Source organism: Martes martes (genome assembly GCF_963455335.1).
Source record: "Martes martes genome assembly, chromosome: 1".
NCBI classification, from domain to species: domain Eukaryota; kingdom Metazoa; phylum Chordata; class Mammalia; order Carnivora; family Mustelidae; genus Martes; species Martes martes.
In genome coordinates this window covers 150,475,821-150,487,432 of record NC_137888.1, presented here as the reverse complement: position 1 = coordinate 150,487,432, position 11,612 = coordinate 150,475,821, and the positions used below count along the sequence as shown (strand labels likewise).

General features: G+C 49.5%; 1 protein-coding gene across 2 annotated transcripts in view; it reads left to right on the top strand.

Moving 5' to 3' along the window:
• Positions 1 to 7,086: 7,086 nt before the first annotated feature.
• DLEC1 (DLEC1 cilia and flagella associated protein) overlaps positions 7,087 to 11,612 on the top strand; it is a gene marked incomplete at its 5' end in the record, with an annotated part of 66,398 nt that continues 61,872 nt past the window's right edge. For both annotated transcript variants that reach the window (XM_080825239.1, XM_080825238.1), the window contains 2 exons: positions 7,087 to 7,485; positions 8,376 to 8,526. In XM_080825239.1, the coding sequence (XP_080681365.1) occupies positions 7,087 to 7,485; positions 8,376 to 8,526 (550 nt within the window). The remainder of the gene's footprint in view (positions 7,486 to 8,375; positions 8,527 to 11,612) is intronic.

The following is an 11,612-nucleotide window of genomic DNA, read 5'->3' as shown; positions in this document are numbered from 1 at the left end:
TGCCGCCAGGCCGTTCCTCTAGTACCCTGAACCCTCCCCCCCAGGTCCTCTTCTGGCACAGGGCCCAAGCTGAAGCTTCCTCCCTCCCCTGAGAGGGTTAGGCGTGGCTGACTCAGAGCTGGCACAAGCCACCAGGTTCTGCCGGAAAAGAGGGCGGGACAGCGCCCTGCTCAGAGAAGACCGGCTGCCACCCTGCCCTGCTGCTCCGTCCAGCACCCCTGCACTCCTGGATGGTCCTTGCCTCCTCTGTCCGCCCCTCACCTCCTCTGTCTGCCCCCCCCCCCCTTACAGGCTGCCTGCAAGGCACTCCGCCTGCTTCTGCTGGGAGCCAGCCTCCGTGGGGAGTGAGTGACTAGGCATCTTTGGGTGAAGGGGCTGGAGGGCCAAGCAAAAGGCTTTGTACCTCCAACCACAGAGTTGCTGGCTTCTGCTCCCTCGGCCCCAAACAAGCAGGGCCCTCTGTGGGCCCAGCCCTGGTCCTGGCCAGGCGCCTTAATTCCTCTCCCCAAAACCCAGCTCCCGGTAACCTCTGCAAAGTGCCCTGAGATCCTGATGACTCACAGGATTTTGGGCAGGCTCAGTCAGTGTGGAGAGAGGGGCCACACACGCCCAAAGCTGTGTTGTTCTACGGTGGAGTTTCAGGCATCTCGCCATCTCAGCTGGCCCTCCTGTCTTCAGTGTGTGTGTGAGGCTGGGTGCAGGCGAAGGGGACTTCTGGGATGACTGGGGACAGGGAAGACCTAGTGAGACCAGTGTTAGGGTCGTGCCTAAGTCCAGGCTCTTCCCTTGGCCCCTCTGGCACTCCCCCTGTCCCCCAGAAGCCCAGGGAGAGGGAGGATCAAAGCGGGGAATGTCAACTTTCAGGACAGTCAGGCTCCCGGAGTGCTTCAGGAATCACCCCGCCCAACCTTTCCCCAGAAATGCAAACCCAAGCAAGCCTGAGTAGGTGAGGTGGAGGAGGTTTCTTTTGTCCCTTCTGATCTTTGCAGCCCGTGTCCCAGGGCACGGGGATGGGGATGAGGGGCTGTTTAAATCTGCTTTGCCCTTTCCTGCTGTGACACTTTGAGCAGATCCTTTTGTTTCTGTGATCTCCATAGTCAGGAGCTGCAGTCGCCTTCGGAATCCGCTGAAACCACAGATGCTGGCTACCTGGTACTGCTGGACGGACTTACGCTGGCATCCGATGTCTCCACAGCTGTCCCCTCCCCGTTCTCCTCTCCTGCGCCTGGTGGTCACAGAGCCCAGCCTCAGGCTCTCCGTCTAAGGGCCTGCCCCTGATGCTTGCCAGGGCTGGAAAACCCCATCTGAATCCCCTCCCAGAGGGTCCTGGACCCAAAGCCAGACGCACCAGTAGGGAAAGCGGAGGCGGCCTCTCCCAAGGAAGCAGCTGTGGCAAGTGTGCATGCTCAGATCATGCCAGGATGCCAGTCCTGACGGTGCAGGGATCCAGGATGCTGGGATGGACCGCAGGGTGTCTGGGCCCGCTGGTTATCCCAGGATGATATGGGACGACTTTTCCATAATGACATTTGTGGGGTTTTATTGTGTATTTGCTTGTGAATGTAACTGTGACATTTATTTGAACGCACACTAAGTCCAGTGCTCACCTCCACCCTATCCAACCCCAGAGGCAGAGTCTAGGGCTTGGTGTGGGGGAATAGTCAGGAGACTGGCCCTCAGACCCTCCTCTGAGGGAGGAGGCACACTTAAGTGTGTGAAGTCAAGAAGACACTGCTCTGCTATTTCTTTGTTCAACAAATACTTATTGGGCACCTACTATGTGCTAGGCACTGTTCTGAAGACTTGGGAATCACCAGTGAACAAAATATACCTCCAACCCCTGCCCTTCTGGAGTTTAACTTCTAATGGGAAGGAAAGAGACACCATAATAAACATGAGAAGTGAATTGTGTGGTAGATTAGAAGGTGTGTAGGATAAGGGCATTCGGGAATCAGAGAGGGTTCAATTTTAGATAGGTTGGGTTTCACAGGGAAAGTGACAAAAGACTTGTAGTAAAGACTTGAGCAAAGATTTGTAGGAAGCAAGAGAGTGGGCCATTTGGAGATTTCTGGTGAAGAGGATGCCAGGCAGAGGGGACAGGACATGCCAACGCCCTGCATCAGGTTCTATACTGGATGTGGAGGCTATTTAAGATTCTCTGTCTCCCTCTGCCCCTCCCCCCCACAACCTCCCCATTTAGAAAAAAAGAATCACTCTGGCTGCAGGAAGAAGGAGCATCAGGGAGGGGCAAGGGCTGAACCAGGAAGCTCAGTGAGGAGGCTCTCACAGTAGTAACTCGGGTGAGGCAGATGGTGGCATAGAAGTTCGAGATGCCTTCAGATAACTGAGGCAAGATGTCCAGTATATGATGGATATACAGATCTGAGATTTTGGAGGGAGATGAGAGCTGGGAATAAAATTTGGGGTATGACGGAAATCATGTTAAAAACGTCCATCATGGGACACCTGGGTGGCACCTTGTTGTGATCCTGGAATCCTGGGATGGAGCTCCATGTGGGACTCCCTGCTCAGTGGGGAGTCTGCTTCTCCCTCTTCCTCCCCACCCCCGCCCCACTCCTGCTTGTGCCCTCTCTCTCTCTCAAATACATAAAATCTTAAAAAACAAAAAGCAAAAAACATCCATCATGCTCTCACAGAATGCAGGTGGGAGTCTACTCTGGCATAATCTTTCTGGAGGACAATTTGGCAATATCTCAAATATTAATAAATACATACCCTTTGGCTAAGCAATTCTAATTCCACGATATTATTCTATTATCTAATTCTGTGATCTTATCTGTATGTTATATATAAAAATATTGTACAAGGTGAAGTTCATTAGTGGGCTCCTGGTTAAATAACCTTATTTCTTTTTTCTTTCTTTTTTTTTAAATTATTTAATTTTTTATTTGACAGAGAGAGAAATCACAAGTAGGCAGAGAGGCAGGCAGATAGGAAGGGAGAAGCAGGCTCCCCGCTGAGCAGAGAGCCCGATGTGGGGCTCGATCCCAGGACCCTGGGATCATGACCTGAGCCGAAGGCAGAGGCTCAACCCACTGAGCCACCCAGGTGCCCCAAATAACCTTATTTCCATATGGTGGGTTGTCTTGCATCTGTTTTAAAAATAAACACACAGGGGCACCTGGGTGGCTCAGTGGGTTGGGCCTCTGCTTTCGGCTCAGGTCATGATCTCAGGGTCCTGGGATCGAGCCCCACATCGGGCTCTCTGCTCAGCAGGGAGCCTGCCTCCCCCTCTCTCTCTGCCTGCCTCTCTGCCTACTTGTGATCTCTGTCAAATAAATAAATAAAATCTTTTAAAAAATAAAACTAAATAAAAACAAACACACAAACAAAAGTTCCAGTCAGCAAAACAGGTCATCAAATGAAGAAGGCAGCTCCAGGGGTTCCCTCTATGCTAAGAGGTCTGCCCGGAGGAAAAAGCTGGAGAGTGGTTCTAAAGGTGGCTCGAGCCCTCTGTTTCTGGTGCAGAGTTTGAACCATTCCTTTGGTCTGTTAGTCAGCGGGCAAACAGAAATCGAACGCTGGAGGCAGAATGGGGGATGGATCCAACTGGTCAGGCAGAGAGAGACCAGTGGCAGAGGGAGATCGGTTTGGTGGGGTGGGAAGCACAGAGGAGAGGGAAAAGCAAGGCCAAAGAGGAAGAGGCAGCAGCCCAGGATGACCAGGACCGAGGAGCGGCTGTTGCCACTGGAGGCACTGGACGGCTGCCGGAGACCTCAGCCTGGACAGACCAGAGGGGTCTGAAGCCAGAAGGTGGGAGGGGTCATGGAAAAAAGGGAACCATCTCCCAGGCTGGGGCAGGTTCCCTGTGACCTTCTCAAGGCTGTCTGGAGGCAGGTCGGAGAGGCCAAAAGTGAGGGTAAGAATCCACTGTCCTGTCTGTCCCCGAGACAGGGAAGGGTGCCAGGGAGCCTCCACAGGAACTGCTCCTAACCAACAAGATCACCCAGACTGGGCTGGCCCACTCCTAATACTAGAGCACTGGAGGCCCCCCAGACTGTTCCGCTTCCCTTTTTCCACCCACAGCTCCTTCCTGCGCCACTGGGGGCCTTGCATGTGTGTGGATGACTGGACAGACCAGCCTGCTTGCCCTAGTTCTGTCCACCTCCACCTCCTACCACAGCTGTTTCCTAGTGCACACACTGGTCAGCAATGGGGGAAAGGCTTTAAAACAGAGGCCTGCACAGGACCTGTCAATGGGCTCAGGATGTTTGGGCAGATCCTTCTGGGGTCCCAGGTACCGGAAGGGTGGGGGCGGGGCATGCCTCTTTGGTCTTCTCACTCCTTAGAGAAGGGTGCAGCTCGGGGAGAGCCAGAGCAGGGTCCTCTCTGAGGACTGGAAAAGTACCGGAAAGGACAGATGAGGGAGCCAAGCCTACCCAAGGGAAGCGGTAGTGGCCCAGGTCAGTGGGCAAACATCCTGGCGTACATCTCAGGAAGTGGGTTTCAGCTGTAAGGCAAGCCGACTCACCCCAAGAGGAAAAAGCAGCTAGCTGTATCAGTGGTGAGCAGAAGCCGTAGTATGCCAGTGATGCCGGCCCATGTGATGTCAAGCGGCTGGCCTGGACAAGCCTGGTCCTTTCTCCCATTTCAGTGGAGGTAATCCCTCCCCTGGTTGCCCACACAGGCTATCCGGGAGTCATTCCGAGCTCCTTTTCTTTCTTACTTCCTTTACCCATCAGTAGGTCTTGTGACTTCTCTGTCTTACAGGTCTCTGATCAATTCCTCTCCCTAGCCCAAGCTCCTAGTCCGTCTCTTTCCTAACTTCTGCGTGGATGCACTTTCCTAATCCATCCCTAGTCTCCTAATTTGTCACCTTGACACCTCTGGCCTCCCTCCAGTCTGTTCTTTCATGGCAACCACAGTGATTTTAGTAAAACACAGAGCTGACCCTGACACGCCCAGGTGAAGACCTTGATGGCCCTTCTAATTGTACTCAGAGTAGTTTATTTTTTTTATTTTAAAATTTTTTAAGATTTTCTTTCTTTATTTATTTGACAGACAGAGATCACAAGTAGGCAGAGATGCAGGCAAAGAGAGGAAGGGAAGCAGGCTCCCCGCTGAGCAGAGAGCCCAACATGGGGCTCGGGGCTCGATCCCAGGACCCTGGGATCAGGACCTGAGCTGAAGGCAGAGGCTTTAACCCACTGAGCCACCCAAGCACCCCTGTACTCAGAGTAGTTTAAATTCCCCACTGTTGGGGCACCTGGGATCGAGCCCCACGTTGGGCTTTCTGCTCAGCGGGGAGCCTGCTTCCCTTCCTCTCTCCGCCTGCATCTCTGCCTACTTGTGATCTCTGTCTGTCAAATAAATAAATAAAATCTTTAAGAAAAAAAAAACTCTTTAAAAATAAATAAATAAATCCCCCACTGTTGCCTACAGACCTGCTTATGATCTGGCACTCACCTCCCAGCTTCATTCCTCCAGCTCAAACTCTGAAGTTCCTTTCCTGAACTTCCTTCATTTCTTTCCATATGCACCTGCTCTTGTCCCACTTTGATACAATGGGTTCCCTCTGCCTAGAATGCCCTTTTTTCTCCTCTCCTGGCTTATTCCTACTCATTCTTTTTTTTTTTTTCCTTCCCACCATTTAAAAAACGGGAGTATAATTTGTATGCGGCAAAATTCATCCTTTATGGTCCTGTGGGGTTTGACAAATTCATACAGTTGTGCAACCACCACCACAATAAAGAACAATTCTCTCACCCCAGGAAATTTCCTCAGGCTCCTTTGGAGCCAACACTAGCTTCCATGACCAGCTCCTGGCAACCACTGATCTGTTTTCTGTTTTGTTTTTGTTGGTCTGGGCGTGGAGCCCAACATGGGGCTTGAACTCATGACCCTGAGCTGAGACCAAGAGTCCACAGCTTACCGGATCGAGCCACCCAGGAACCCCCCCCCCCCACCATCTGTTTTCTGTCTTGCATTTTCCAGAATGTCCTAAAAATGGAATCATTATGTATCTAGCCTTTTGAGAATGGTTTCTTCTACCAGCATAACGCATTTGATATTCATCTCTACTGTTGTATCAATATTCCTGTTTCCTCTAAATTGCTGAGAACATTCATGGTATAGAGGTACCACAATTTATCCTTTAGCCAGTGGATAGGACATTTGGGTTTTTTCCAGATTTTGGTGATGATTAATAAAGCCATCATAAATATTTGGGCACAGGGTTTTGTGTGCATGTAAGTTTTCATTTCCCTTGGGAAAATACCTAGAAGGGGGCCTGCTATATGTGAACCATTCCTAAGCAACTGCCAAACCCTTTTCCAGAGCTGCTGTACCAGTTTGTATTCCCATGGCAATGCGACAACTGGAGTTTCTCCACATCATGACCAGCACTCCTCTGGTACATTTATTTATTTAGTCAACTTTTTGACATTCTACTAAGTGTGTAGTGTTATCGCACTGTGCTTTTAATTTCCACTTTAATTTCCTTGATGACTAATGATGGAGATTTAAAAAAAAAATCTCTGCCTGGTCTTCACTTTGTCCAAAAAACCACTGTTCACGCTCCCTCTGATTAAGTTCCTGTCCTTTGTGGTTCCCTGACAACCAACCTTTATTGCCACCTTGGGCTTAACCCACTAAACTACCAAACTACCATTGTTTTCCAGTTCCCTCCCTGTTCACCACCCTGGTTTCTCGGTCTAGCTGTCTTAGCTGTCTCTCTCTCTCTCTCTCACACACACACACACGACTGAGGGCAGAAGCAACCTCTTACTTCCTTTGCTATCTTCAGCTCCCAGCACAAACCTGAAACAGAATCTTTATACAATAAATATTAAATGAGTGTATAATCGCTTAACAAATTAGAGAACAGAGGATGGAGAGAGGTGGTTAGGAGCCAGGTTTGCAACCAGACTGGCCTGGCTGTGCCAATGAACCATTCTCCACTGGTGCCCCACACTAAGCTCCCTTTAACAAGGTGGATGCAAAAGATGCGAATATTTACGACCACGACGACTACACCCAAGACACCCCCACGCAGAGGGAGGCAAAGCGGAAGGCGCGCAGCCGGAAGCGGAAGGGCGGCAAGGAGTTAGCGGCGTCTCAGTTGCCATGGAGACGGGAAGAGCCAGCGGCCGGCTGTCTGCAGAGTCGGGGTCCTATGCATTCCAGGACGCCACGTGGACGCCAACCTCGCCTGCGGCCGGGGGCCGCAGCCTCAGCGAGTCCAGCCGGCTGTCCTCCTTAACGCACTCCGAGGCTTCTCACTACGGTGTCGGGGGCCGGGCCCGCCCCGTGGGGCCCTTCAGGCTCCAGCCGCTCTCTGAGCCGCAGCTGCTGAGTCTGCGCCCCACCTCGCTGCGCACCCAGGACATCTCGCACTTGCTCACCAGCGTCTTCCGCAACTTGTACACTAACGAGGTGATCGGCGAGGACCTGTGCGCGAGCTTGATCAAGGCCCGCGGCAGCGAGGATGCGCGCCACGAGGAGTTCGTGGACGAGCTGCAGCGGGTAAGGCGGCCCCCGAGCCCCGCGCGCCCCCTGCCCGTGCCCACCCGGGACGCAGTGGCGTCGCGTCCGCGGACAGTGCGGGAGGACCCAGGGCGCGCCCCTAGAAATGCAGGGCCCCGCATGACTCAGCCGCTGAACAAATGCCAGCACCTGCGGGGCGCCAGGCACCGGGGATCGTGTTCGACAGCCTAGTGGAAGGGCATTCTAACCGCACGTTTACGTTATACGCACATAAGTTATATGTCTGTGGCACCCATCCATCTTCATTTCTCTACATGCATACACACACGAAATATTGCATGTATAAATAAAAGGACTGGGGCAGATAGCCAAATAGTTGTTCCCTGGAGATGATAAGGCCAAAAGTCACTCCTTTTGGGGTGCCTGTCTTTGTATCCCAAACCACAATCGTGCCTAGGCATTCATGCCCAGATTTGAGGAAGCCTGCCTCATCTCTGGAAGGCAGCTGCCTCCTCATATGTACGAGGAGCAAAGCAGCTGACTTGGATCCGCTCTGCTGCGTCTGACTGCTGCCCACACTGCTGAGGAGTCCCTGAAAGGGAGTCTCAGGTGAGGTAGGCATCTGCGTGGCACGCCCCGTCTACCACAGGTGGTGTGCTAACTTGTGTTCGCACAAGTGAAGGCAGGAGGCGGAGTTTCAGGCTCGGTTCTGTTCCCCACTTTACTATGAAAGTTTTAAGCCATTTCCCTCTGTGTGTCCCAGTTTTCACATCTGTTAGGTTGGACCAGATGGTTTCCATAGTTCTGTGACTGCTCTTCTGTGCTTCGCAGGAAGCCCGGATGCTCGCGGGTTGGAGGGGGGATGCGGAGGATGAGTAAAGCTCTGCGGTCTCCGCATATTTCTGTACATTTGTTGGTCTACCTGCCAGATTCGGGAGGTCTATAAGCAGCGACTGGATGAAGTTGAAATGTTGGAGAGACATATCATTCAGGCCCGCGCACGAGCTCTTGCAGAGAACGAACGGATCACGCAAATGGCCGAAGTGCATGTCCTTGATACCTTTGTCAAGATGCCTCCAGGTGTGTAGAATGAACTCCCAAATGCCCTTCCCCTGGCTTCCCAGCTGGGGCTATATTACAGTGTTTGCTCCGTGGTCCACTCTCTAGTCTTCTTCTGATCGTTTGGAGATCAAATTGTAGGTGTGATGTTTCATTACCACAAAGCACTCTAACCTGCATGCCTCCAAAACAGGGACTCTCCTGTGTAACCGGCATATAGCCATTCAAGCCTAGAACTCAGCATTTGTGCAACACTAACCTCCAATTCGCAGATCCCATTCCGATTTTCACCAGCTGTCCCACAGTGGCTCTTTCTCTTCTCTGCCAGGACTGTGTCTAGGAATTCATGTTGCATGTGATTGTCAAAACCCATTTTTAGAGTCTTTAGTTTGGAAGAATTTTTCAGTCTTTTCTTGTCTTTCATGTTCTCTAAAAAATTTCTTTTCTGGGGCGCCAGGGTGGCTCAATCAGTTAAGTGTCTAACTTTGATTTTGGCTCAGGTCATGATCTCAGGATTGTGGGACTGATTCCTGTGTCAGGTTCTGTGCTGGGTGTGGAGCCTGCTTGAAATTCTCTCTCTCCATCTCTTTCTCTTTCTCCCCCTCTATCCCTCCTCTCTCTCTCTCAACCTCTCAAAATATTTCTTTTTTATTTGAGCACAGTTGACACACAGTGTTTCGTTAGTTTCATGTGCACAACTTAGTGATTTGACAAGTTTAGACATTATGCTATGCTCACCACACATGTGGGCGCCACCTGCCCCAGACCTCACTATCACAATGTCATTGACTGTGTTCCTTTGTTTTTTAAATTTAATTTTATTTTTTCAGTATTTAAGCACCACAGCCAGTGCTCCATGCAATACGTGCCCTCCTTAATACCCACCACCAGGCTCACCCATGCCCCCACACCCTCCCCTCCAAAACCCTCTGTTTGTTCCTCAGAGTGACCTCATTCCTTATGCTGTGGCTTTTATTCTGGTGACTTTTCATTCCATAATTGTCTAACTATCTTTCATGTTTTGATGGTTGTGTTTCTCTCCCAAAAATTTTATTGCGCCTAAATATGCATAAGATTTACCATCTTAACTATTTTTAAGTGGACAGTTCAGTGGTACTAAGCACATGCATAATGTTGTATGATCATCATCATTCTCCATCCCCAGAACTCTTTTCATTTTGCAAAACTAAAAGCCGGTACCCGTTAAACAATACCTTCCTATTCCCCTTACCCCAGCCCCTGGCAACCACCATTCTGCTTTCTGTCTTTACAATTTATTTTTGTAAGATTTTATTTATTCATTTGAGAGAGAGAGAGAGAGCAAGCAAGAGCAGATGGAGAAGCAGAGGGAGAAGCAGACTCCCTAATGAGCAGAGGGCCTGATGCGGGGCTCGATCCCAGGCCCCTGAAGATCATGACCTGAGCCGAAGGCAGATGCTTAGCCAACTGAGCCACCCAGGTGCCCCTGCCTTCACAATTTAGACTGCTCTAAGTACCTCATATAAGTAGAGTCGTAGGGTGTTTGTCTTTTGTGACTGGCTTATTTCGCTAGCTTGGTGTCTTCAAAGTTCACTCGTATCGTAGCCTGTGTCAGAATTTCCTTCCTTTTAAAGAGAGAACAGTATTCTGTTGTATGTCTATACCACATTTTGCTAATCCATTCATCCACTAATGGTCACTTGGGTTGCTTCCACATTTTGGCTATCATGAATAATGCTGCTCTGAACAGGGGTGTACAGATATCTCTTTGAGACCCTGCTTTCGATTCTTTTTGGGGTATACCCCAGGGAAGGATTGCTGGTTCACATGGCAGTTCTATTTCTAATTTTTTTGAGGACCCACTATACTGTTTCCCACAGCTGCTGAATCATTTTCACATTCCCACCGAGAGCACACCAAGATTTCCATTTTTCCACGTCCTTGCCAACACCTGTTATTTTCTGTTTTATTGATAGTAGCTCTTCGAATGAGTGTGAGGTGGTATCTTACTGTAGTTTTGATTGGCATTTCCCTCCTAATTAGTGACATTGAGCATCTTTTCATGTACTTATGGCCATTTGTATATCTTTTTTGGAGAAATATCCTTTCAAATCCAATTTTAATCATTTTTTAAAAGGTTGCCTGTGCCTTAGTGTCATATCAAGGCATATCAGAAATCACTGTCAAATCCAGTGCTGGGCAACTTTTGCCCTATATTTTTCTTCTAAGAGTTTTATTGTTTTAGGTCTTACATTTAGGTCTCTGCTGAAATTTTTTAATTGGAGTATAATTAACATACAGTGTTATATTTGCTTCGGGTATACAATGTAATGATTCAACACTTCTATATAATTACTTAGTGCTCATGATGATAAGTGTGCCCCCCCTTTCTTTTGAAATTGAGTCTGTTTTATTGGCTCTAAATAAAATTTTATGCTTAATGGAACAAGCTTCTGCAAATTCTGAAGCGATCTTAATGTACAAGATATTCCAAAATAGCCAAGACCTATATTTTGTGTTTAGTAAAAGCAAATGGTGTTAAGTGCCAGTGTGAAGAAAATTCTCCATTACAAAATTGGAAAGCCACCTACGTATCCCGCCTGTGGACTAGCACCTGCATTGCCATTTGTGTGAGCCAAGATAATTACGCTAAAGCTGGACTCAACCTCTCCCCACTGACTTCATTTCTTTACACATCCTTGTTCCTTAACCTTGTGGCAGGTAAATTAGGTGGTGATCTCCCCATGTTCTCCGAGCCACAAGGAAAGGAAGAGGAGCCGAGGGAAGCTCAGGAAGGAACACTTGCTTCTGCACCAGAGTTTTACTGCTCTGAGCTAAGGAAGCTTCCTCCCTATTTTACAGATGAAACAGACTCCACAAGTTTCACTGCCTTGTTCAAGGTCACCCAGCTAGTAAGTGGTGGGAGGTCTTTTAGTCAAAGTGGAATATATACTTTTGCAGTGGCTGACACACCATCCGAATCAGGAAAGATAGAGGTTTGAGTTTTGGGGGAAGAACATCCTTAACATGAGAGCGCCTTCAGCGGTTCAAACCTTGGGGCAGTGTTGTCCTCCTGGGGGGCAAGTAGAAATGTTTGGAAGCATCTTTGCTATGCCAGTTGCTATGCA